The sequence below is a fragment of the Electrophorus electricus genome, chromosome 19, assembly GCF_041902795.1.
Source record: "Electrophorus electricus isolate QZ-2024a chromosome 19, ASM4190279v1, whole genome shotgun sequence".
In the NCBI taxonomy this organism is placed as follows: Eukaryota; Metazoa; Chordata; class Actinopteri; order Gymnotiformes; family Gymnotidae; genus Electrophorus; species Electrophorus electricus.
Genome location: NC_137515.1, coordinates 7727415 through 7754467, shown reverse-complemented (window position 1 = coordinate 7754467; position 27053 = coordinate 7727415). Strand labels below are relative to the sequence as shown.

At 39.7% G+C, this 27053-nt stretch overlaps 1 protein-coding gene across 2 annotated transcripts; it reads left to right on the top strand.

Moving 5' to 3' along the window:
* Positions 1-165: 165 nt before the first annotated feature.
* Positions 166-27053, top strand: cxadr (CXADR Ig-like cell adhesion molecule). Of its 2 annotated transcripts, none has more exons than XM_027007044.3 (7): positions 166-348; positions 14667-14836; positions 18793-18997; positions 21116-21271; positions 21432-21554; positions 21782-21920; positions 23543-27053. In XM_027007044.3, the coding sequence occupies exons 1-7, from the start codon at positions 285-287 to the stop codon at positions 23814-23816; spliced, it is 1131 nt and encodes a 376-aa protein (XP_026862845.2). In that variant the 5' UTR covers positions 166-284; the 3' UTR covers positions 23817-27053. The 2 variants fall into 2 exon arrangements, with proteins under 2 accessions (XP_026862845.2, XP_081558743.1); XM_081702617.1 differs by lacking the exon at positions 166-348 and adding an exon at positions 14399-14576.

Sequence of the window (27053 nt, the reverse complement as noted above, 5' to 3'; positions counted from 1 at the left end):
CCTTACGCTTCTTGTTACCTTTGAGGTGTGTTGGAGACCTATTTCATTCATTTGAAGCGCTCGTACCGCAGGTGGCGTAGGTGGACTGTTCCTACTCTCCCGCGAGTCATACCTTCCGGAAATCACGTGCTCAGATTCCAGCTTCAATCCACCTGCTGTGGCGACCAGCAATCGGAGTTTGATGAGCGAGACGGTTTCACGGGAATACGCTCGAGTCCGAAAAAAAAAAAAGTTAGCTGGCTATCTAATTACTTCTGTCTGCATCAGGACAGGAATCGAGTGATATGACCGCAGGAATGGATCTGAAATCGCCGCGTTTATGTTACATTTTTATGATTGTCATCTCAGGTACGTAGGTTACCGTTAACAAAGATAGGAGCTAAAGTTGATCCATAGAGCTAGCTTAGCTAGCTACCTAGCTGTTTTGCTAACTAGAGTCTAGGATGTCGTTTGTTTAAAATGCGTTAGGTTTTCGCTCAAATATTTTTTCGTAAACTTGTTTCGCCTTTGCCGTTCTCAAGTAATAAGGAGTGTTGGAGTGATGTTTGTTCTACCTATCTGTCTGACTTTTTTTTTTTTTTTTTTACCGTTTATTTTGTTGTATTTATTTAGCTAGTTAGGCAAGTAGGCTTTTCTAAGTCTTAATCACTTTTAGAAAGAACTAAAAAAATTGTTACGCTGCTCACTTGAAAGATGAAAGATTCCTAGTTACCTAACCTAGCTAGCTAGTTCACTAGATAAATAACGTATCATCGAAATCCTATAAGCACCAGTTATTCCATATTAAATAGTTGCTTTATTTTTTGTTAAGTGTGGATATGATCATATCTTTTGGTAAATTGATTATCGTTTTGAAAGTTGATGGATAATGTTTAGTTAGATAGCTAGTGAACATATCCCTTGGCATGGTGTTTGGTTGGTGTTTTCCCTAACACGATACAGACGATTTCCTCTTTGCGGAGAAGGAAAAGGGGTTTTTTTTGGTTTTTTTTACCCATCCAATCTATTAGTCAACACTAAGTGAATAAATCCAGAACGCATTATCTTTAATTTGGTCCTACATAAAGGGAGGTTTTTTTTTTTAAACTGTTACTAGAATTGTATTTTGTTGAATTGTAGGTAGTAGCTAGTCAATACAATAGACTGTTGCGCCTTACCGAGTGAAGTTTCATCCAGTCTGCCAAATAACATGTATGCTAATTTCTGTCCCTCCCTCGAGAGAAACCTCTACTTAAGACTCTACTCAACAGGCATTTTTTATTTTATTTTTTTTTGTTGTGATTTGTAGTTTTACTGTGCTCTTTACTGGAAAACGTCGTGTGTGTGTGTGTGTGTGTGTGTGTGCGCGCGCGCGCAGTGAGTATTGCATACTCATGAGTTTTACATCACACTTACTGGAAACCTGTATTATTATTTTAGAATTCCTCATTGATTTTTAACAGACAAATTATTTTTACAAACTGCATGAACATTTGATTGTTCATTGACTATTGATTAGTTTAGGTCTAGAATTTGTGATAAATGAAAAGTTTTTGCCTCAGCCTTCAGTTTTGAGAGGGAGAGAGTTATAGAAAAAAATGAAGAGGGAGGAGTTTGAGTAATGGAGTGAAAGATTAAGAGGTATTTACATTGAGATTGGTTGCTTCCTCCCCCTCTGCTGAGAAACCTGTAGGTGAAGCTGCTAGTATCAGCTGTGGTTAATGGTTTACTGAGCTTGTGTGCTTCACAACACACAAACACATTGAAAACAAAGGTTCAATAAGTTGAAAAAGAATGAAGGAAAACCAAAATGTTTACATAGAGACACAGTGATGGTGACATTGTTTGTGAGCGACTGAGCATGCAGTTGGCTTTCTGTGCCCTTGGTTACTGATAAACCTGAGTGTTATTCTGAAGAGCTTTGGTTTCATACTTCATTCCTGCCTTTGTTTTGAAGTCAGAGGGGAACAGGGCTTGGCTTTTGAGCTGGCATTCACTCCTGGCTCTTTTGTAATATGTGGTAACATTTTATTATGTAGAGATGTTATATTAGCACTAATTACAGTATCATTAAAATAAATGTAGTAAGTTTTTTTTGGCTGCTCATACAGTAAATGTGATTGCTGTGTAATAAATTGTTTATGCCAGACATGCCAAGGTCTTCTAGTGAAATTTACACTAGAATAAATAACTTGTAGTTTTTAATTAATTTACAGAAAGTACCTCATGTCTGATATCATTTACCTTCTGGTTGTTGGTTTTGATCAGGTGTAAAAGCTCATAATACAAAGCAGAATTAAATGCATGACCCTGTTTACACCTGTCCGTTTCGTAGATTACGTCTTGATACAATTTTAACCACATTTATGCTTGGTAGTAAAAGTATCTTTGGTTAGTCACTTTGACGTCTGATTGCTAATGTAGCACCTTCTGTGTAACTCAGCACTTATCCAACTACCCGTGTTTTCCTTGTTTTCTGCATTTCCTTTATGCAAAACTTGGTTGCTGTTGCTGACTCAAACTTGATATTTTGCATGGTGGTGTGCCTTCCTTTTAAGCTTATAGGAAGGCACAAGCTCTTGTAGTTGATGTTAACAAGACTGTTTATGGTGCTTAATACAGAGGTACCCCTGTATTAATTAGCATAACCAGGTGACACTTGCTGTGCTGGACAGATCAGTGGGTGAGAGAATGAAGACATGTGTGAGTGTATCAGAACCCCTTCATGGTCATGGATCATGTTCAATGTGACGTACTGTCTAGGGTAGGGTTTTGTTTGTTAAATGTGGCATAGAGAGACAGATGCATTTACACTACAATAACATCGGGCTAAAATGCATGTCACACCACCACCTGAAGAGATTTGAAAAAATCTCTTTTAAATGTTGCTTGGGTGCTTTTACACCTGTATTTGTATGTGGATAATGTCTCTATCTGGATATAATCCTGATTATTATTTTAGATCATTCATGAAATGTTAGCTCATACTAGGCCATGTTCTCTGCTGTAGTTGGTCTGTCAGCAGTCTGTCATGTTTACAGTATTGAGTGGCTTTGTGAGTGAGTAGAATAGTTGAAGCAGGGGTGAGTCCATGAGAAAATAAATATAAATATAAAAAATATAAATAAAAAAAAGTCTAAGTAAGAATGAGTGAGCAGAAAGGATGGTTGTCTATCTCGAATTTGACCTTTTCTGCTTGTGTGTGTGTGTTATTGCTTTATACTTGTTGGGTTTATTGTGATCAGCATTCTTGTCTGTGGTTTAGCGTAATGTTTTCATTGTTCATTACTGTCTCTCCCTCTTGGGCCTGCTCCTTTCAAGTGGGAGCAGAGTATATCTACTAGCCCACTGTAAGCACTGTGTGTGTGCGCGTGCACATGCGCAAGCTTGGTTGCTTTCAGTACTTCAGTGAACCTATGTTGCTGTTACCTGATCCGAATGCTTACTCTAGGGCCCCTGCCTGGAAATTGTTGCTAGGAGACCTGGGGAACCTGGCCTTGGGATGTGTTCACAGAGAAGGGCTTTGACTGTCTCTTTTTTTTCTGTCTGTATATGTCCTGCAACACGATAATATTCTATTACAATTAAAGCTGATGTAAACTTGCTTTTCTCTTAACTTCATACTGAATAAGTAGGCTGTGGCCTGATTGAAGCAGGCAGTTAACACAAAGCTGCTTTGTTCTCCCAGTGGCCCTTTCTGTGATTTATATATAGCATGATGAGTGATCTAAGGGTTTGGGATGTGAGGGGAGTCCAGGCAGGCAAGTATATATCTGTCTGTCTGTGGCTGAGCAAGTGTGACACTTCTGTAGAAGTGCTGTCTGATATAACCATTAGCAAACAGCTTCTTCTCCTTGTCTCTCAGAGCTTACACTCTCTCTCTCTCTCTCTCTCTATAGATATATATATATATATATATATATATATATATATATATATATATATATAGATATATATATATAGATAGATAGATATGAGAGATATAGATATAAAAATATAAATAAAATCACTCTTCCCACCCTCTTTTTAGAATAAGAACCTGGACTCTGACTCTAAGGAGTTGTGTGTAGTATAACAAAAGATGATTCATTAGCCTCATGAATAAGCAAGTGCTTGAAACCAATATTTTCAGGGTGGAATCTATTGTCACGTCTCTTGCTGCTTTTACCTAGCTGTTCATTCTAGTATCTCACATCTGTCCTTACCACTCTCCCCATTGGCTCTAGGGATGTGTATGTCACTTTGAAGGGTTAAAGATAGAGGAAATGAATCTAGTGAAGGAGCAGCGGGCTCCTTACTTCTTAACCCCATCATAATGTAATTATAAATACAAGGTCTTCGTATCTGCTCTCCTCTCTGTATTTTTAACGTTATTTCTCTCTAGCACACATGACTGTGCAGACATGCACATCACACACAAGAGGTGACATGATACCAATTTTTCTGTACATACATTCAATATCACTTCATATCAATATCCAATATGATCATTTTAATTAAAAACCACAGCAGAGCTGAGGTTCAGTGGCTGGGAAGGAACTTGGATTGGAGTTAAGAGGGTTTTTTGCGTGCGAGATTGTTTTCCTTCCATTGTCTTAGGCATCACCTGTGTTTTTCTCAGATGTATAGTACTCCCCGTGCACTGTACTTTTTAGCAGAGTAGTTCTCTGGCTTCTTAATCAAATGTTCCAGTCCATCTCAGCAGGCTAATGGCAAACTCAGCAGCTTTCTCACTTTTTCATGAATTTACAGAAGGTGAGTGCTTTACTTCTTTCTGCTGTTCTTTCAACTCACCTCTCCAGCTCTGTTTGTGTCAGGTTTCTGCTATTCTTTCTCCTTTCCCAGACCCTGAATATGCCCTCAGGTCCAAACCAGAAACATTACTTGTTTTGTTGTTGTTGTTGTTGTTGTTGTTGTTGTTGTTTTTGAAAGAATGGATTAATAAATAAATCACTGTTGGTCTCTGTGAACAGCGCTAAGAGGCTGGCTATTACTGTCTTGTTTAATTGCTCTCCCTAGAAGGCAAATAACCTGTTCCCCCACACTGGATTATCACAACTACATGATGGCATTGCAAGTCATCACATGCGTGCATTGCTACTTGTATTTGATTGCAATAGTTATAATTGTTAATGTGAAAAATTCTACAGCAGTCTCAACGTGTAAATTGTGCTGTAACTAACCTGGCTGTTATCGTGTACTTGTGCCACATTGCTACAAAGTACTGCAGTGCTATTTTCAACCTGGCTATTCAAACAAAAACAAACCTGCCTGTTACAATGCAACTTGCTATGTTATTTTCAAGATGTATTTGTGACTGTTTTGGATAATGTTTCTCCCAATATCTGATCCAGCATTTATTGCTGATATTGATCCACTTCTCATATGTGGTATCAGATCGGTGTCATCTTTAACACCCCCTGACCTCAATGAAGTGCTAGAAATTAAGGTGTGGCTTCTCCTTTATATTTAGCCCTTTACTCTCTTCCTCGCTGGAGGGCTTTTGCAGTGTTGCTGTTTAAATACATGTGAGTACACTGCGTTTTGATTACATTTCTTGGTGACTGCACTCTCACTGGCTCTTTTTGTGACCGCAGACATTTTTTTAAAGGGTGTTCCTTAAGAAATAGATTATAAAAGGGTGTTCCTTGTAGAATATATTTAGTCACTTCATGCTTTCTGTGATCCTCTTGACTCATGTTTATTAGGCTTTTTAAATAGACACAAATGAGACTCTCAGAAAATGGCAGTATGTATCATTCCATGCCTCAAAAATTCCATACCAAAGAGCTGGTTAAATTTGAACAGTGTAGGTGTAGATCAATTTGATACTCTCATCTGAAAAACATTCCCCTTCTAAATTCCATTAAATGAGCAGAAAGGGATTGATAAAATTTGAGTGTGGGCCTTCCATTCTGATTGACAGCCTTTGGTCACATACAAGCCAGTAGTGGGTTTATTGAAATGCTTAAGAATGTTTCTGAATTCATGGAAAATATGACTAGCAATGTATGCCATATTTTCTCTCCTTTGGCTTGTTGTAATATTGGGTATTGCAGAATGTTTTTAAACAGATGTATTTGAGAATGTTTGTAACTGCAAACACTGTTTTAGCTATATGTTGGGGATTCAGGTTGGAGTGTATTTTTAGAGTGAGCAAACTACAGCTCAGTCTAACAGATCCTGCCTTCATAGTCAGCACAGAGTCCCTGCCACCTGTGAGAAATACAGAGGTCTTGCCTACAGGTAGATAACTCACATACACCGGTGTAACAGGGACTGCTGGGATAGCTCTACTCTTTCAGACTCTCAAACACCTTCCCTTTCTGCTTGACTGAATGAAACGGGTGACAGAAGACTGACACTAAAGAGTGTAGATGTGAGATGTGTTCTCTTCACACACGAGTAGGTTTGACTGTGTGGGGGTTTAATTCATCTCAACCCCACAGTGTTATCTGTGCTGAAACACACTCTGCCTCAAGGAGGAGGAGAAACTTACTGAATCTGCATTCTGCCGTGTTTGTGTACATGTGCGTGCCTGTGGCTGTGTCTGTAAAAGAGAGGGGTGGGGGGGTGGAGGCGGGCTTTAGCCTGGAACTCCTGACCATGCCGTGCTCCTCTGCCTTGGCTCTGCTGAAATGGCCACTACCTGAGTTTGTGATTTTGGTTCAGCTGTATTTTGCAAAATGCGGATAGTGCAGTTTACATTCTATAGCTATGAATTTCTGAACAAGGGTTAAGGAGATGAGAAAACGTTGGATCTTGCCACATGTGCAAATGATAAACCATCAGTAATGTCTCGCTGAGATATGGTGTAAATTAAGATTGGAAATAAAATTAAAAAATCAAATTATAGTTCTGTTGCCTTTATAAATATCTGAATTCAATTTCAAGGAGTAACTGCAGTGTACTGTTGTTAAAGATGATGTGATTGAAACATCTACTGTTTTGAACATAAACTAGTTTTATCCCCCAAAGCTTTAGAACTGTGGAGGTGTGAGAAGTCATGATTGTGTAAGGCAGCAGATGCTTTGGGAAATGGCAGTAATGATTTTGGCACTGAGCCTTGTGCAACTAACAGAACGTTACAGCCGCTAATCCGTAATTGAGTGCTGCCTTTCTAGAGAGGATTTTCTAGAATTATTTTCATGGATTCAGTTTAAGCTGTAGGGCCCATCTAACATCAAAGACATTGGTGAGAACCTGGCAGGTGTGTGTGTGCCTGCCTGCCTGCCTGCTTTTGTGTGTTTGTTTCAGTGTGTGCATTCCCCTTCTCATGTACAGGTATTAGGAAAAAAAAAAGTTCCTCTAGTAGCTCTGAGTTTACATGCTAATAAAACATCTGTCGAGTAGGCTACATGGTTTCTGACCCTTACACACGATTTCTTGCTGAAAGGCTGTGTGGGGGCTTGAATTAGGGAAGGTCAGTGTGAATGGAGAAATTTATGGTGTCATCACTGTGTGTGCGCTTTTACTCATTCAGGGTGGCCTGTGCTCTGATTGGGTCACATTAGCAGGCTATATATTGCGGTTCCTTCCCAATTAATGTTATTAATACCAGCAGTGTGAACCATTTCCCCTGTGCATGAGCATCTAACCAGACATTTTTTATGTCTAAGACTGTAAGGTCAGTCTGTAGAGTTGTATAACAGAGTCTAAAAAAGCTAAACCTGAGGCCTCTGACTTTCAAATAACAGATCTTGGGCCTTTTTAGTTTTCTTAGGCCTTTTTAGTTTGAAATGAAAAACTACTTTAAACTTGAAGTGCATTCCAGTCAACCTAGTAGTTCCTTGCAAAGTGGATTACTCAAGGAATTTGGCCATTTCAAGGGAGATTCCAAACTGTAAGGGGTGAAATGTTCAGTTGTAATGGAACTTCAATCTGTGCAGACAGTTGTGCGTAACATTTTATGCAGGAAACTGACATGATTTACGCATCAGTCATTGCATGTCTAGTCAATCTTCTGGTGTGCTAAGCCTGCAGGCTGGCTCATAAATGGGAATATGTCAGAGTTCACATATGTGCGTATGTGCTTTTAATATTTTATACATATTTTAATATCTTTTGTTAAATTCAGTGATTTACCTGTTCAGAAAAGTTGCCAAATCAGCTGGAAAATGAACCTTTACCTAGTTAGTGATCCTGAAATAAATATTGGCTATAGTAAGCTGTTTAGACAGCATCAACCAGATGTTCATTTTATGTGCAAAATATAGGGTTGCTCTTGCTTAAATACAGTTCAGTCTAGTCACATTATCAAATAAAGTTTCTAATTGTTCAACTGTCAAGAGAAGAAACATTTGTGATGTGTATAATGTCTTCTGTGTGATGGCATTGGAGGACACTCCGGATTAAGGGATTTAATCGACTCCAGTTCCTTTGACCCATATCACATTATTAGTGTGTAGGGAATATAATGGCAGTTCTTGGGGATCCTGTGGAATGGAATGCAGCTTTAGACTAAGGGCATTTTCACACTTGTCCTGAATACTTGAGTCTGCAGCCAGGACATGCACTAGATCTCTATCCAAACTGTGGATCGATTAGACAATTACATGTGTCGCTATTCTGCATGAAGGTTCGTAAAGTGGTAGAAAGAAGCTTTATTCGTTTGCTGCTTTTTATTATCGGGCAGCAAGGAACAGCGCTTTTGGGATGTATGGAATTTCACCATACAGGAGCACCTGCAAACAAGGAGCCATTCTCATACAAGATGATTTTTTTTGTTGCATTTTGCGTATATAGATTTTTTTTTTCTTCATGTAAAATATACTCTGCAGAATTGTGCAAAACTTCTAAGTACCTGAGAAAAATAAATAGATTTACACATTTTATCTGGACAGTAAGCATTTGTTTACTCAGAAAATATACCAAACTTGAAAAGGGAAGTAATATAGTGATAAGTCAACGCAGTCACATTACAAAACAATCTAATCATGCATCCTGACACACGGCACCAGGAGCGGGAAGCAGAGAGCTTCCACTCCAGAGCTTGCTAGAAGCGAACCCCAGACCGTCGGTTTCAGAAGGACCAGAGTTCACTACTCTGAACCGCTCCCGGGCTTGAAAACTGTTTTCACACTTCACCAAATGTATTGAACTTCAGAGCAAGCGGAAAAAAGCACTAGTGTGTGAACTCCATAAGTGAGAGAAAACAAGTTGGTCATTGTATTTATAGCAACATGAAGCCACTTAATTGGCAGTTTTGTTATGGATAAAAATCTGTGAAATTTGTCATTATGTATGGAGCCTCGTGTCTTCAAGATTACTTTTAATTTTAGAAATCCTGTAGTGTGCGCTAGGCCTTAGTGGTAGCCCACTTCAAAGTGATTACAGTGGAAAAGAGTAGGTCAAGCTTAATTCCCCAAGACCTTTGTTAGTCATAGGAGAGTATTTTACATGCAGTAAATGTATGAGTAATAATTTGGCAATGAGGAAAGGGCATGAGATGAAACTGGAGAGTGAAATGGGCCGAGAGCAGAACTCAATGCACTGTTTTGTTTAAATTTTGTTTCATATGAAAGTTGTCACAGGTCCATCTGTTAGAAAACGCAGCACTCTGCAGTTCTGGTGGCCCCTCCTCACTGGAAACAAGTATTATGTCCCCATGACCTTCGCTGATTTTTAATAGTCTTTTTCTTTAAGCTGCTTGACGGTTTTTTCCATTTTTCTTAATGCTTTTTTCATTTGAAACATTTTCCATCTAAACGCTGTTTCATTCCAAGTACCACTAATGGCATATGGTAAAATGCAAACCATGAAAAAGCTTTATGTAGACTAATGTACAGGACTGAAAAAAAAAATTGCCTTGCACTTGAGATGCATTTTGTCCCCAACTATTTAAAATGAACTGAAGAGCTACTCAGGTAGCGATCTGCAGTGCTTCTATCAATTGCTGCTTTTTGGCTTTGATTATTTAAAAAAAAAAATGTAATGGTGATTTTACTGCAGACATAAATGTGCTTTATGCCTTTTGTCTGAACTGCAGCTGCCATTGTCTTCATGTCAGGGGATTTAAATAGTTAAATCCCCCCTCCGCATTCCCTGATTCAGCGCTTTTTTTTCACACCCCCATATCAGAGTTTTTCGTCCCCCAGTTTAGCCTCAGTGTTATCTTCCCTGTCTCCTGCCCTCCCTTTCTCACTTTCTTTCTCTCTGAAGTGCCCCAGCAGCATTCTCAGGAGGATCTGTTGCCAGGAGACAGGAGTGTCTGCTCATTGTGTAGTTCAGACACCCCCGCCCCCCAGGGGAACGAAGCCCTCATTGGAGCAGAGAGGGCCAGAGAGAGACCAGGACTCAGACAGGAGGCGCGCACATGAAGGGGAGGGAGAGAGAAAAGGAGGAGAGGTTCAGGAGAAGGGAGCGCACATGTGCAGGAGTGAGGGATAGAGACGAGGAATGAGGGAGGTGGGACAAAAGAATCCAGGAAAAAAAGCACAAGACTAGTGACGGGACTGCCTGGTGTTAGAGTGGGGTCATTGGCAGCTGGAGATCATCACACACGAATCATTTAAAGGATCCATGCACTGATGCTAAATTAAATAAACAAATGTTTAAATTGTTCATATTGTATACTTTAAAACATTAAAATGTTACTTGTAACTGCTTTTGAAATCCTCATGCCTGAGCCAGCTTGAATGTTAATGAGGGTATTTTGACAATGGGGAAGTGTGTGTGAGCATGTGTGTGAGCATGTGCTAATAAGACATTTGTCTTTGTCTAGTAGGCTACTTGGTTTCTGACCCTCGCATATAATTGTCCTCTGAAAGGCTGCATGTATGCGTGCATGTGTGTGCGCGTGTGTATGCTTGAATTGGAGAAGGTCATTGTGAGTAGAGAAATTTATGGCGTCATCGCTGTGTGCGCGCGTGCTGTTACGCACGGTCACTGTTTAGTGGTCTGACTGGCCCTATAATTTGTGGCCTGCGCTCTGTTTGGGCCTGGAATTGTAACCTCTGATTGGGCCACGTTAGCAGGCTATACATTGCTGAGAGTGTGTGTGTGTGTGTGTGTGTGTGTGTGTGTGTGTGTGTGTGTGAGTGACAGGCAGTTGTGGAGACAAAACAGTAGCACACACCTAGCTTTTCCCTCCTTTCTACCTGGATTGTTATCTTCATTTCATCACTGTTTCCCTAAGAAGATGAAATTGGTGTCTTTGTCATCCCCAGGTGGTCATTACCCAACACCTTTGCTCAGTGCGCGCAAGCTGTTACTGAATAGCCTCTGTGGGAATGCTCCACAACACCTGGCCTTGAACAGCCTGTGTTCTAGCCTGGTGTTCTAAGTATACCATCTTCCACCTGTCTTTAATTCCATTGGTATTATCCATGCAACTTTATGCTGTTTGGTGCCATTGTAACTTTCTTGCTGTGGTGGTGACTACTGACCCAGTGCTCAGTCATAGGTTGTGTGTGCTGTTACGTCTTGTAAAGGCTGGGTTATTATTCTCCACTACACAAACTGTGCTCCCTCTAGTCTTATCTGTCTTTGCCTCCACACATCCAAACATTATCCATAATGTATAGATTTGTAACTCTCTCTCTCTCGCGCACGCATGCGCTCTTGCACTCTCTCTTGCACTCTCTCTTGCACTCTCTCTTGCTCTCTCTCTCTCTCCTCTCTCTGTCAAGTCAGTGTGGCTTTATTGGCATGACTGTACAAAATACAACATTGCAAAAGCACTGAAAATGGTTACATTTTAACTTCTCATAATACATTATGATTATTATTATTATTATTACTTATAATAACAAACCAGTTTTAATCTATCTACATATCTTCTGGTTTAAGTGATGGGAGAGCACTTGTCCTTACTATAAAGGAGGACTTCAGTATTAAGTTACATAGCTTTTCTGTGTCCTATGTGCTCCCCTGCTAATTGATTTAGGTTCAGCTTTATTTTGCCATTTGTAAGTGTTAAATATATACCTTTGGAATTTAAAAATGTGTGAATTTGCTCAGTGTGTGTCTTACTAGTAATGTGAAGGCAGTGAACTGAGCAGTATCTTATGTCTGTTCTTTCTCAGTCGCAGTCCGACTTACTGAGCTGTGTCCTGGTAAATGCAAGGTCACACTTGGCTGTGCTCCCACCCAGGGCTCTGCAAGTGCCCTGCTGAATTGGGAGCGAGCTCAGCCATTGAGAGTTCTAGTCCTGTTCTGGATTAGATGATTGCAGATTCTAATAGCATAGACACAGGCAGATGAGCAGACAGCTACCCGTTTTATTCAGGCTCTAGAAGGATATTGAATGAATTGGCAATTTCCAAGCGTTGTCATCCTCAAGAAAAGTTTGTTTACTTCCTGCAGGATCCACAGTAATGTTAACACTATTAGTTTATTAGTTGAATGTCTCTAAGAGGAACTTCATCTTTTCAACAAGTTAATATTAAAAGTTACAATTTTAGTTATGTTCACCTCAGATAAGCAGTGTTTGCGAAATTAACATATTGTAAAGCACGCCCATCTGTAATTTAGCAACTGGGAGCACTTTGCAGTGTGTAACTATGTATGTTCGTATGTGTCACTACTAGAGTGACCACAGAACTGACATCAGAGCAAAGTCAGAGTCTGACCCCAGTTCAGACACACATGGTTGCACTGCTGTTTTCTCTAGCAGCAATGTTTCTTCCAGGGTTCACGCAGAAGAGAGGTTGGGTTGCCTTTGCTTATAATTTATCATCGATTTATCACTCAAACTGGTTATTATGAACTGGGCTGTTTTGAAATGGTGAAAAAGATGCTATGGTGGTTGATCCTTGTAGTATTTTGAGCGTGACGTAGACATTCTATTAAAACCCCAGGGAAATGTTAGCTTGTGTAAATGGGATATTTATATGTCCCTTTTTAAATATGAGCTGTGATCAGAAAGGAGGTGGCAAAAAATATTTGATTAACAAGCAATCCTACAGAACAACTGAAGAGAGAACCATGTAGGCCAGTTTCTGAAACTAAAAGTAGATATATGTAGGATGCTTTTGTTTTTCTTCATAGCATACAAAAGCTTGCCACAAAATGGCTTACTAAGCCAATGAAAGTTATCCATTCTGTAAGGAGAAATTGTTTAGTTCATTATAAAGTTTATTTAAACCAGTGATGTCCCTCTTTAACAGAAATGTTTCATTGAAGACTTTTATGCTGTGCTACTTTTTCTAGGGAGATAATGCATTTTTGAAATTCACAGTTGGAGAACCTCGGGTTAGTAATTTTACTGAATGAAGATTATATTAATATATATAAGTAAACAATGCACAAAACGTGCATTTTGATAAGAAAATAATATGCAAGACATTGGAATAAATGTGTTTTTATAATGTGAGGATATAGTCTATGCATCATCTGTCTACCATCCTTCCCTGAAAACAGTCAGGATGAAAAACATTGATTTTTAATCACTACTGAAGCACCTAATACAGCCTGTACTACTGTCATGTTTACACAACCACAACTTGCATGCTGTACATTTGAATTCACTTTACACACAGAAATCTATTTACTGTTAACTGAGTCATGCTTACCCTTTTATTTGCATATTTGTCCCTAATTTTAATGTGTTGGCTCCATACTGTACATTCTTTCCCCAAGCCTTGTGCATTTATTCCTGTCTGCGGTGTAGTATGTGGACTATCACAAAAGCAGATTCCTGTACCTGACGAGTACTGGCAAATAAAAGTCGTAGTAATTAATAGGTAGCTAATATAATTTATTAAGCAAGGCTTGAGCTATGTTGATAAAGGTCTAAGGTTGTGATCTTCAAAAAGCATGAGAAGATCCATATATAAGATGTGAATGTCCAACTTAGGGGGAGGACACCTTTGGAGCTCCTGACTAGCTCCAGATGTTTTCAAATGCTAGAAATGCCCCTGCCCATGGCAAGGTTCCCTTAAGAGACCTTCACAGACAGCTGTGTTGTAACCCTCAGATAGGATTCGATTTAGACTTGACTACACCTCTTCTTCTTCCTCGCAGCCTTCAGACCTTACGCCCGTCAGCAGCCAAACAAATAGTGAGAGTATCACGCTTGTTTTGGCATCTTTTGATCACTTTGTGCCATGAGCTAATCCTGTTGTGAATATCTCCAGTACGTTTGAAACTGGATATTCAGGTTCCAGAGGTTTCAGGTGTGCATTGTTGTCATGCTTTATAAACGGAGCCGCCTCCCTGAAACTCGCCGTGACATAAAAAGTCAAAGAGCGTTATTAATAGAGCACTTTTATTTTACCTTTAAATTCTTTTTCATTGCACATTGAAAATGAAAGTAAATTGAAAGCATACTGGCTTTGAAATACTTTTGTTACCCACATCCACACAAGCATACACTTTGATAAAACTTCATATGGGTGGGCCTGAGAGAGTCACTGCTGTGTATTGTGGGTTCTAAGAATGGTAGACTGTAGAATGTTAATCTATGATGATGTGTGTTCAGCCATCGCTACATGAGTGCATATTTTTCCAAGCTGTAATCGGCTACTGTGCCAACTGCTGACTGATTCTTATAGGTTACAGGCAGCTTGCTGTTGTCCTCCTCCATTTGTTTGCCTGAAAACACTTCTAAAATCAGGATATAACCCAAGTCTCATTATAGCTGTTCAGTACAAAAAGTGAGTTTGGCTTTAGCAGAGTTTTGTGCCATTGCTAACAATACAGTTCAATGCACTCTGTGACAAATTGTACTGTGACTGTGTATGTAGGTGCAGTGCATGGGCTACAGATCACCTCCACAGGACCCACTTCTATAGAGATGGCCAGTGGTGGGAGTGTGAAACTGGACTGCCAGTTTAGCCTTGCCACTCAGGACGCAGGACCCCTGGACATCGAATGGAGTCTTCAGCCTTCTGACAACCAGAGAGAAGAGAAAGTGGTAAGTCTGGCATGCCTGGGTAAGAGCGTATAGGCGGAAGAGAGGCTGTTTTTCAATGTTAGCGTTGTACACAATTATTAGCATTTAATCTGGCTTTATCTGTGGTGGTAATGTTGGTGTTTAGCTTCTCAGACAAGGTCCAGCCCAAGGTTTGACCCAAGGTCCAGCCCAGCATATGGCTAGGTGATAACCAAATAAAGCCCAGACTGACATTTCTGTTCTTTCTTTCACTATGCTAATGCTAAGCAGATAAATATCAGCAGACTGTAGTGGGTTTCTGTGTTAGCTGTATTTAATGTTTGCGTACAAGGAAACGCTGTTGAGTGTGACATGTCAGAGAGGCCGCCTCCTGTTTTTCGATACCATATTAAAGAAATGTCAACAGGTAAGGATGCAGCTATTTTCAGTTTTGTTGCTGTTGGACTCAAGTTGGAAATCATGTAGCCCTTGTTGTTTTGGGAGTTAGGTTAGCCTGATACTTCTTTTTTTTTTTTTTTTTTTTTTTTTTTTTTTCTCTTTTGTTTTTATTTACAGTTAATAGTTAACTGCGTAGACCTATTTTGTTTTTCAAGGCACAGTGGATCAAACACTTCCCATTATTCCTTTAGTGCTTTATCAATCTGAGGCATCATTACAATTACTCTTACATGTATGCCATGTAGCAGGTGCTCTTATTCAGAAAGACTTAAATAAATCACAGTTTATTTAATTAGAAAAGTATCCTTAGCTTGTACAGTTAAATTAGTCCAAAAATAATTTTAAACCAAAATATTTCTAGAAATAAGAGTCAGGACTGAAACCTAGGTGGTAGAATAGAATACAGGGCTACTAAATACAAGACAATTTGAGTGCAATTAATGGACAAGACAGTCTTCTAAGACCTGATATAAAACATTCCTACAAGTGCATACTTGGATTACATTCATCTGCTTTTTCAAAGAGATGAGTCTTTTGATGAGAGATGAGTTTGGCATATGAAGACAGCAAAGGACTGGTAGACAGCCAGTGGGAGTTCATTCCATCAAGTGGGTGCCAGGACAGAGAAGTGTCTTGATGATTGTCTTCAATGAATCTTGAAGGATGGTGGGTGAAGCCAGGCTGTACTTGAAGCTTGAAAGTTTTGACCATTACTGTCAAACAGGAAGGAGTATGTCTGTTTTTAGCTTTTGGAGGTAAGCATCAGGGTTTTAAATCTGATGTAAGGAGCTTCAGGAAGCCAGTGATGGTATGTTTTTAGGCGTGAGCTGGAGATGACAAGAGATTGAACAAGCACTAGAAAGAAAAGGATGAATTCTCTGAATGTTGAAGAGGAGAAACCTGTAAGGCAGTGTCAAGTTTGCGACTATAGTTGGGAACCACAACTGGTCATCCACAATTACACCAATGTTTCTTGCATTCTTGTACTGAGTAACCAAGGAGCTCTCTAAAGACATGACAAGATACCTGAGAGGACCAGTTGCATGGTCTAGCTGGATTTCAGCTTTAAGTGGTGGGCTGCCAACCATTGTTAAATGTTACCCAAACATGCGGGTCAGAAGGTGGAAGAGACCACATTAGTCGGATATCATCAGTATGGCAGTGGTAGGAGAATCCTTGAGATGATGTTATTAATAAAAGAGCAGGTGTAGAGAGGAAAAAGAACCTACAATGTTGCTTTTTTACCATGGTAAAAATAAGATCAGTACAGTTATAGCCCTAGTTCCAAACATGGTGTGCTTTTTCTTCTTTTTCTGTCAAGTACCTCTCTAGGATTCAGTAAGACCTTAAACATCTTTGCAGAAGGTGAAAGCAGAATTCTGCCTTGAACTCAAACAGTTTCAGATCTCTTTGTGGAGTACTGAACTGAGTGATTGGGCTTTTTGTGGAATGCCACTGATGAGTGAGTTCAGAAATCCCACACACAAATCCTCTGGGAGTTAGAATTTAAGCATTAGAATTTCTACTCCCTTGTCATAAATGGCTGTGAACTGTGGTTTGGCACAGTGCCTCAATGGGCGAATAATGACAAATGGATCGCAGAAGCCAACATGAACACACTATTATTTTTTTGACTCTAATAAATCACACCATAAATGAGCAGAGTAATGGTGGACATGTTGGAGAATTCCTTAATGTTATTCTGTCATCAGCAATGCTTAGGTAACTCAGTTCTGCTTTGCATTTCAAATGAAGCAATACAGGCCTCTCCATCTACTTTCTTATACCGACATCCAGTATCTCCTACATCAGTGTGCACACTCACATGCAAAATAATGACACATGTAAGACACACACACCTGCATGCTTATTTGAAAGTGCGTATACCCCGTCCTTCATGCTGTTTTTAGTGACTACAGTCAGATGACATGCACAATAATGCCATTGATAAATGTCCCTGCACTGTTTACAGTTTCTCTTTCTGGAGTTCTAATAAATCTGCCTTTAGAAGCTTATGCTGTAAAGTTATTTTCTTAAGGCTTTGGATACACTCCGTACTGCAAGTGAATGTTCACTTTTAATCGGGATGTATACAGAAATTCATCTTGGGACTCGTTCCCAACATCTGAGCTGCAACCTTGTCTGTAGTGCTGCCTGTGTTGGACTTTTTTATATGTTAATTTTACACCGTGGGATTTGCTACCATGTGGGACTTTATTTCTTGTCCCTTCAAGCTTTAGACTTGGATATTTCTTTAAAGTTTTGAGAAATCCACTCCAGGGGGCATAGACTAGCCTGTCTGCTCTGTGACAATACAGATATGCCCAGGCTTGGCAGGTATGGCTTCACACCTTATTCTGCATGCATGCACTCATGTGCTCATACCTGGACACATGCACAGAGACATGCTACCTGTATCATTTATCTTCTTTCTCATCTCAAATCCCAACTCATATGAGCTGTTTTCATTTCAATTCAGTCTCAGACTAAAATCTTCTGTATTTGTAATTTTGATGCTGATTTTTTTTTTTTTTAATTTTTTTTTTTTTTTTTTAGGATAAACAGATCTGTAGAATTTGACATTTAATAAACAGTCGGGGTGGGGGGAGTTCTGTCACTAATGATCCAATTATAAGTAAGACTTATTTATAAAACATTTAAATTATTTGTGCTAGTTAGAGTGCTGTGCAAAGGATAAAAAATAAATTGAGAAGACCGTTATTCTTGACTTTTTATCATTCTAGCAAAATTTAGTAAAGTATAAGCAGTCGAAAGCCCTGTTAAGACGGGATTAGTTTTAATTGGTGAGGAGGGGTGATGCAATTTTACCATAGGACATCTATTTATGCTATTTGCATATTTATGGCCGATTTTGCACAGGTTAAGAAATCAAAATTTACACACAATACATAGCTTTGAATGGTCATAACTACAAAATATTATTGTTGTATGAAATATTCAACATTTTGTCTGTCTGTCTATAGCCATTATGAACAAAGCAATTCTGATGGGATTACCTGGGGTTATTCTTACTGGTCATTTATAGTAGGTGCTTGATTCTTTCTGTATTGGTCCATGAAATAACCGAACTATTGTTTTCAGACAGGGCTAAAACCCCTGAGGAAGAGTGGTAATTATTTACATTAGATTGTTACCCCACCACCGCATATTGAAAGTAATCTTAGACGAATAAGGCTTAAAACCTATTATGATTGTCTCACTACTTTATGTACTTAAGTCCATGTTGTCACTACTAAATGCAAATTTGTGCTAAATGTACTAAATGCAAGTTATTAACATCTTGTGACCATGCTGGTTACATAAACATGACATTTTACCAGAGTAGCTTCCATAAGATGAAACTTTGCTGTTGTGGTGGTGTTTCTAATTTTAAATTGTTAAATGCCCTTTTGATGATTTTCTCTCTCTCTCTCTCTCTCTCTCTCTCTCTCTCTCTCTCTCTCTCTCTCTCTCTCTCTCTCTCTCTCTCTCTCTCGCGCTCGCTCGCTCTCTCTCTCCCTCCCCCCCCCCCCCCCCAGATAATCTTGTACTCAGGTGACCGAGCCTATGACGACTATTACCCTGCTCTGAAAGGCAGAGTTCACTTCAACAGCTCTGATCCTAAGAAAGGCGACGCCTCCATTAACCTCTTGACGCTTCAAGCATCTGACACAGGCACTTACCAGTGTAAAGTGAAGAAGGCACCTGGCATTGGCAGTAGGAAGGTGCTGCTCACCGTTATGGGTTAGTTCACCAGAAGCAGTGGTGTGATGGATGGATCCAGTGTCACGCCATCCTTTGTGCAGGAGTTCTTAAATACTCACAGCTGCAGTTTGCCATGATGCATTGGTGTGGACATCATAATGATCTTCCACGGAAGAGCATCTAAGTTTTTCTGTTATTTCTTTTTGAGATCACAGAAAATTGTACATGTTATCAAACATACTGGATTTATGTTAGAAATGTGAAAATGCTGGTTAATCCTAGTTATGTCTGTTTTGTTTTTTAACAGCTGGTTTCCAGACATGTATATCTTGTAAACTAGTGTAGCCTTAGGTTCTGGACTAGTTAGAACATTGGTTAAGAAAAATGGCCTTTTGGCAGAGGTTGAAAATATAGACAATCTTGGTCTCTGGAAGACAGATGGACATCAGGTGTACTCTTATTGTTTGGCTTCCACCAGAGTAAGACAGGTGGAAGAACATTGATAGACTGGGCTCTGTAGCCCATGGGGGCAATGCTGAATGCAGGTGTGTGCTACTCCTCCCTTCATTGCCCATTCTAATGTCTCCTTTGAGTCTAGGGACTCATTCAGAACAGATGCTGTCTGGCTGTGTGTGTCTGTCAAACAGCCTCAGTAAATCTGCCCAAGGACAGCGTCGCCCCATGGAGACCTGTCTTCATCAACATAATAATAATAATAATAACAACAACAATAAATAACATTTATATAGCACTTTTAACAAGCCCAAGGTCACAAGAAAGGAGAGACACAAAGGAGGAAAGGAAATGTTTATGAAAATGAAAAGTCTTTAGACCAGATTTGAAAATCAAGAAAGAAAAAAAATTGCAGAGAGTTTGAAAGTGTGGAGGCCTTGGCACTGAAGGACCTATACTCCAAAGTATAAAGCCTGGTGCATGAGATAGTGAGCTGGTCATCACATGAAGACCTTTTTATATTTAGTGACACTTTTATCTACTAAAAAAAGTGCCATAGTATTGGCTTTTTAATGATTTGGTCCTTTAGTCTGAACAATTACGGGGATACATACCTACACAGTACATTGTAGTCTAGCATATTCTAAAGAATAAAAAATGCACCATCATTATTCTGTTTGGGTTAGGGTTTCATCAAAATAGGTTTTGAGTTAGGGTTTCACCAGTGTAGGGATAAGATTAGGGTTTCTCAGATTTAGGGTTCTATCCACTATGGTTACGATTACAATAGGGTTAAGGATTGTGTAACAGGCAGTAGAATTCAAAGCATATATATGTAATTTATTTCTAGAATTCTTTCCTACAGATTTTGCCACACAAAGTCCATTTGTATTTAGAACAATACCAGAAACTGGATAGGATAGTACTCTAGTAGCATAGCCTACTATGAGTCTGCTGTTTTTACCAGCCTGTGGTGACGTCATTACAGCATTGGCTTGCATTCCTGGCACTCAGCCAGGGGACTGGAACTAATAACGTTTACTCTCATCCTTATCGTGCTTCGCTCCATCTCCACCCCCATCCCCTTGCAAGGTGCTTGCCTCTGTCCACCAGATTGGAGGCCTGTCTTTAATTTAGCTCATTGTTTGCTTTTTGAATTCCCATTTCATCTCCTGCCAAGAAAAAGGAAAGTCTGTTTGCTATTACTCATACTGGAGCCCGTGTGTATTCATTCTCTCTCTCTCTCTCTCTCTCTCTCTCTCTCTCTCTCTCGCTCTCTCTCTCGCTCTCTCTCTCGCTCTCTCTCTCTCTCTCTCTCTCTCTCTCTCTCTCTCTCTGTGTGTGTTTCCTATAAGTCTTCTCCTTCCCTCTTTTCAGCCTTTATTCTTTGTGAGCTCCCTGCTCTGTTGCTTGCAGTTCCCAGTTTTTAATTTATTTGACTGATAGCAGCTCTAATCATTCTTTTAAACATGGTTCCTGATGCTGTGTTGGATTTCAGTTGGGTGGGTGGTTTAGATAAGAGGGGGTGGAGGAACCTTGTACTGCCCCACATGCTGAGCAGTGTCTGTGGCTCTGTCTCTTCCATGCTGACCACCAGAGGGAGGGTGGAGGGTAGATTTGCTATTAGGAGGGAAATATTTGCTTGGCTTATTTGTTCTTGTTTTTAAAAATGAATTCTAATCATGCCCATTTTCCCCTCCACAGTCCGTCCCTCTACACCCAAGTGTTCCACAGAGGGGTCTACTTATATTGGAGACAATGTTGTACTGAAATGCAAGTCCAGTGATGGCACTAGTCCACTACAGTACATTTGGGACAGAATCAGTGGAAATAAACTACTTCCAGCAACTGCTGTTACAGGTGACACACACACACACACACACACACACACACACACACACACCCATACCCCTACCTTGAAACTTTTGTTTTTGGAAAAAAAAGTTTTTGGAGATTTTTGTATTGACTTTAGGCTTATTCTAAAAGAGCATGCCTGGACTGAAACTGTTCTGTCTCTCAGATCCTGCATCGGGTACAATCAGCATGCGTAATGCTAGTGAGGCGATATCTGGAACATACCGCTGTACTGCCAAGAACCGGGTGGGCACAGACGAGTGTGTGCTGCAGCTCAAAGTCATACAACGTGAGTCAACACTCAACTAAACACTACCTAATAAAACTGATTTCCTTCCACCAGCCATTGTTCCTCCAAAGCTTTCATCTTTGTTTCTGCATATCTATAATCAGGCTTTAGGATTAGAACTAATCATATTACAGTGCTTTGGAAATAGCAATCTGTGGTTTATAAAACCATAAAAGGAGTAACACTCTCTGTCTGTCTGTCTGTTCTATTTCTCTCTTTATCCCCAGAACCCAACACTGCTGGTATCATAGCAGGTTCAGTGATCGGTGTGCTGTTGCTCCTTCTCCTAATTGCCCTCATCCTGTTCTGTTGTTGTCGTGCCCGCCACAGGAAGAAGTATGAGAAGGAAATCTCCTATGAGATCAGGTATTTGGTCCTCTCATGTTTGTAACGGCACAGTCCCATATTACACATTTCTCAGTAGCAGTGAAGCACAAACAGCTTTTGACACAAATGGGGACAAGTCACCAGGCCCATTTCTGATTTGTTCAGATTTTTATATTTTCCTCAAATCACAGCTTTCTCTTCCATACCTGTCCCTTCACATCACTGCAAAAAGCAAGAGCTTGCTGAGCTGCTCCATCAGTTGTTTTTCTCTCCATTCTCCTCTAAGTAAAAGCAGCTGCTCTAATCTCTTCTGCACAATTTTGTTTGTTCAGTAATCTATGCTGCCCTGCCCCCTCCTGCTTGCCCCACCGCCCCCTTTCCTCCAACCTTCGTCTTCTATGCCTGCACCCCCCAGCTGCCTACTCCCTGTCTGGGTGTATGGTGTTGAGAGGCGTTATGGGGTCAGCCCCCGCTGGGTCTCTGCTTGGCTTTCCTAGGATGCTGTGCTGTCTGAGCTCTGTGCTCCCTTATCCTGATTGGGACAAAGGGGATTATCCACAGGAGCCTGTCTCAGCTCCAGCCCTCTCTCCCCCTTTATTGTACTTTAGGTTGGATTATTGCTGCTGATTGCTTGTTAATTTGGAGGGACTGTGAGTGGTTTGGCTGGAATATCAGTCACATTCTTACGTATTCTTACACGGGCTGTTTACAAGTTGCTTTACTTGCGTCCCGTGCCAGATCTAGCCGTTTTAAATCTGTTCCTGTCTGATTATCGGTGTGAAGCTCCTTGCTGGAGTGCAGAAAAGGTGAAGAGACTGCAAAATCATTTTTATTAAAATTCAAATTTTATTAAATTAATTTAGGTTTTCTTACAATAATTGTAGAGATTATGGGTTTCTCTTCACTGTAGCATTTTTACACTCAAAGATGCTGTGATCATACCAAATGTGTAACAATCAGATACATACAGATAAATCTTCAGTATGTAAACATCGATCATCCATTTTGCATGAGTATGTACTATTCTTCAGTAATTTTAACCTTTTAAATATAAATGTGCAAAAAGACTGACAGTAAATATTGAAGTAATTTAATCATGTTAACTTTTTATTTCCCCATGAAACACACGAGATTGTCAGTTTTGAGAAAGTGTCAGACCATAGAGCATTTTTTTAGCCCAGTTATTTTGACTTTTGAGCAGTACACCTTTAGCAAGTATAATATGAAGAGCAGCTCTAAACAACCAGTTAGGCTACTTGATCAAATTGTGTAGGATCACATGGCATACTGATGATAAGTCAGCAGATGTCACTATGCCACCAACTCAGCCATGTAAATAAAGCGTATATACCTAATTTTACTGGTGGTGGTAGACTTCAGATGTGAGGGATTTTCTTTTGTAGATGTAGCTTTTAAATCTGAGATACTGGCTATGTAAATAGGATCATCTGTTTGCGTTGTCAATCCCTGTTCTTTGGTTGGACAGTCTCATAGGTTCACAATAACATTAAGGAATTTCAGAAATGATTTCCTAAAGCAGCATTTGGTGTTTGTAGCCTGGTGAGGATTCTATGTCTGTCTATCTGAGGCGCTGAAATTGGAAATTCCCTAACAAAACACAGAAACAAACTAAAACAGTTTCTTCCTCCTTCCACACACAGAGAGGATGTGCCCCCTCCTAAGAGCCGGATCTCCACAGCACGTAGCTTTGCCAGTGCTGGCAGCCAGCGCTCCTCTCTGGGCTCCATGTCCCCCTCCAACCTCCATGAGTACTCCAAGGCCCAGTATGACAAGGTCCCCTCCGAGGAATACGACCAGCCACCCAGCCATGCGCCACTGCCCCCACCCAGCAGAATGGCTGGACCCAACCTCAGCCGTATGGGGGCAGTTCCTGTCATGGTCCCAGCACAGAACAGAGATGGATCTATTGTGTAGGGCAGCGTGGGTGTAGGAGACGGCCAGTGACGGTGCTGCCAGCGTAAACACACCAAATAGCCACTGCCATTCCCCCACAGTGAGCTTCTCTGAACTCTTGCTGAAACATGATTTTACTTCCAGAAGTTCAGCTGACATGGATACAGAAAGTCCTAGGACTCAATGCTCAGATATATGAAGGTGGACACACTCAGTTCTGCATTGTAAATTGTATGCATTACCTTTTTCTTTTTAAGTGTCTAGTGAGAGATACTCTAACTGATCAGACTCTGCCTTTGCCTGTGAAATTACATTTATTCCAGCAATAAAACTAAAGATTTAACTGATGCAGATCATGAACCTTGTTTCTGCAGCAGTCTGTATTGCACTGCTAGATTGAAATCCAACAATTGGGATTAGAATGTTCAGTCCAAATCAGTTTAATCCTCTTCAAATGCCATTTAAGACTTTAGCTTTTTCCAGTTTTCTCCCCCCCAAGTTAAAATCTTAATTAAGAAAATATTCTCCTATAGGTTTTATGTTGCCATCTGCTCAGTTTTGTAGGTTTACCGTGTGACACATCAGCATAGATAGAAACACTAATAGACTAAACTTTCCCCCTTATATAGAAATTATTATTGTTTTTTTTTTACTTTTTCATCTTTCAGTGCCTGAGAGCTCTTGAGGTGTGCCATAGTGATTAACAACTTGACTGGTCACCGTTAATTTCTGGTCACCTGTTAGTTAATTTTTGCTTGGATTTGCTTGTGATCCCATTCCAACTCATGGTGTACATTATGGATAATTGAAGGCTGAAGTTGAATTTAATGGTTTTAAAAGTCTCAGACAAGATGCCCTCAACAGGATGGTCCATGAAGCTTCTGATTCTAGAGCCATGTTACCCAAACCTGAAAAGAGTCACCTCAATATCTTTGTGCATCTGTGGGAGTATGAGGGTGAGTGGGTGTCATAAATTTGTTTTACACTTTATATGACGGTATATGAAATGTTTATGGGGGAAAGCTGTAACCAACACACAAAATGTATCACTACAGTATTTTGTTTGTTCAAGTGACTCTGTAACCAAGTGTGAAAAGTCCAGAAGGCATCTCCATATAGAATACTATTGATACCTGTAACAAAGTCCCTCAGAAATCTCATACACAAGAGCTTTTGTGGTTTTGTTTGTGCTTACAGCAAACATTTCAGAATTCATCAGTCCCAACTCTCATTGTAGGATTTCTGTAACAGTCATCATAGGGTTCCCTTAACCCTAACACTCAGAGCATAGGGTTTCTCCAACCCTTACACAGCCCTCAGTATAAGGTTACCCTAACACATTTAGCATAGCTCATTTGTAAGCAGATGGTGACCTACCTGGCTCGCTTCTGGTGCCTTTTTTCCCCTGCTGGTTATTGGGTATCACACAACACAAGTATTAAGTTCTGTTTAGTTTCTAACTCCTTAACTAACAACTTTATAACAATGTTAAACTACTAATTTGGACAGAGACTAGTTTAGACTGAGATTATAACTGTAGGGATGAGAGTTACTTTATGCTAATTAGGTCCTCCTGACTGTGTATTAATTTGTTAAAACAACCACTGACCAGTTAACTAGTCTTTAACTTGTGGCTAGTTATTATCTTCTGACTACTTGTACAGTTGCATCTGAAAACCTACTAGTAAATCTAGAAGTAGCAGTGCTGTTCATAACCTCATGTGTTAGTGTTGTTTTATAGGCTATGCACATGACATGTTAGTCACTGTGACTATGCCCACCAAGTGGCAAAAAGACAGTGGCAGCATTGGCGTTTAGTTTGAATGCCAGGAAAAAAGATCTAATGTATGAAACCTGTTGTGCAATAGACTGTACAAATAGATTCAGGAAGAATTCGGAGCTATCTTTTTACAGAGTGCCGGAAGCTAAAGTAAAGATGACCATGTTTGCTATCAAGACATGCCCAGTCTAGACAACTAGCCAGATAACTAGAATTGGAAGTTATACTTGGAACAAGGAAAAATTAAAGTACTCAGTGACCCCAAGATATTTTGTACATTAGATTTAATGGTAACATTGGAGAAGTTGTTTTATCTGCATAAATACATAACATTATTGAGTGGCATTGTGAGGTGCAAAGTAGGCCTAGTTAGGTAAGGTTTTTCAAATACAAGCTGTAATATAAATGTTTGTACAAACCTATCCATATATTACCAGACTATCCATGCTTGTCCTAAATACTTAAATTTCACCAATAAATCCTGCCTTGTAGTATGACCCAAATGTCAGTGTAGTGTATTTCCCTAGCATTGAAATCGAAATCAATAATTAATTGGGATAGATTGCTGTCAAGTCAAACTGCCTTTAATTTAAGCACAGTATTGTTTTTCATTCCTCATTACACCTAAATGTTTTGCCCTCCAAGTCTGACGGGGGTGGAATTCTGACAGAAAAGTGACATCATTGCATACCCTCTATTGTAGTGGTGTGTTGTACCAAATACACTCTGACCAGGCAGGTTTATAGTCACAGGCATTCAGTAAAGCACAATCTGATAATCCCTCAGTGTGTGTGTTTTGTTGTCCTTTTAGAAATTCATTCAGTCTTTACAAAAATAGAAGCATTTTCCAAAAAAGTCAATGGTTTTCCAGTAGGCAGAGTTTCTGTTGACTATGTAAATATATTTACTGTAATTCTGTTTGGATGATGAAAGGATTTTTCCAGTGAAGTATGTGTACAAATCTGTACACTGGATAGCACTGTAAGGTAAAACACAAGGTAAGAAAATGATCATTTGGTGAGAGAAGGGTGAAGAACCACGGCTTTGATTGCTTCCATTGACCCAGCACTCACTTTGCTGGTACTATTCTTACAAAGCAGCCTTGCCAATTCTTTCTGATTTAAGATGTGCTTAAAGGTGTTGATTTGAGTTTTTATAAAGAGAGATGGAATCGGGTCTCTATGAGCACTGATGTACTGATGCTTTGTGCTCATGCTTGCTTGGCACAGAATGTGTGTTCTGCTTGGATTTTACTTCAGGGTATATTTCTGTAAATTACATACTGAGCGGGTTATCAGTACAGATCCTTTTAAAAGGAAATTGTACATTTCTTATCTCTACTAATTTAAACATCTGTTAATATTTCCTATAGCTGTTCACCTCTGTACTGATATTTTAGTTTTTTAATTTCTGGTTTTCTCCTTTTTGTGTACATTTTTTGGTGATGTATTTTTAAATAAAAATAAACCAGAAAGTTA

Coding starts and splice junctions, on each gene's coding strand:
- cxadr (XM_027007044.3), top strand. CDS start 285: ATGACCGCAGGAATGGATCTGAAATCGCCGCGTTTATGTTACATTTTT. Junction 18,998..21,115: donor GGTGCTGCTCACCGTTATGG/GTTAGTTCACCA, acceptor TCCCCTCCACAG/TCCGTCCCTCTACACCCAAG. Junction 21,272..21,431: donor TCCAGCAACTGCTGTTACAG/GTGACACACACA, acceptor TCTGTCTCTCAG/ATCCTGCATCGGGTACAATC.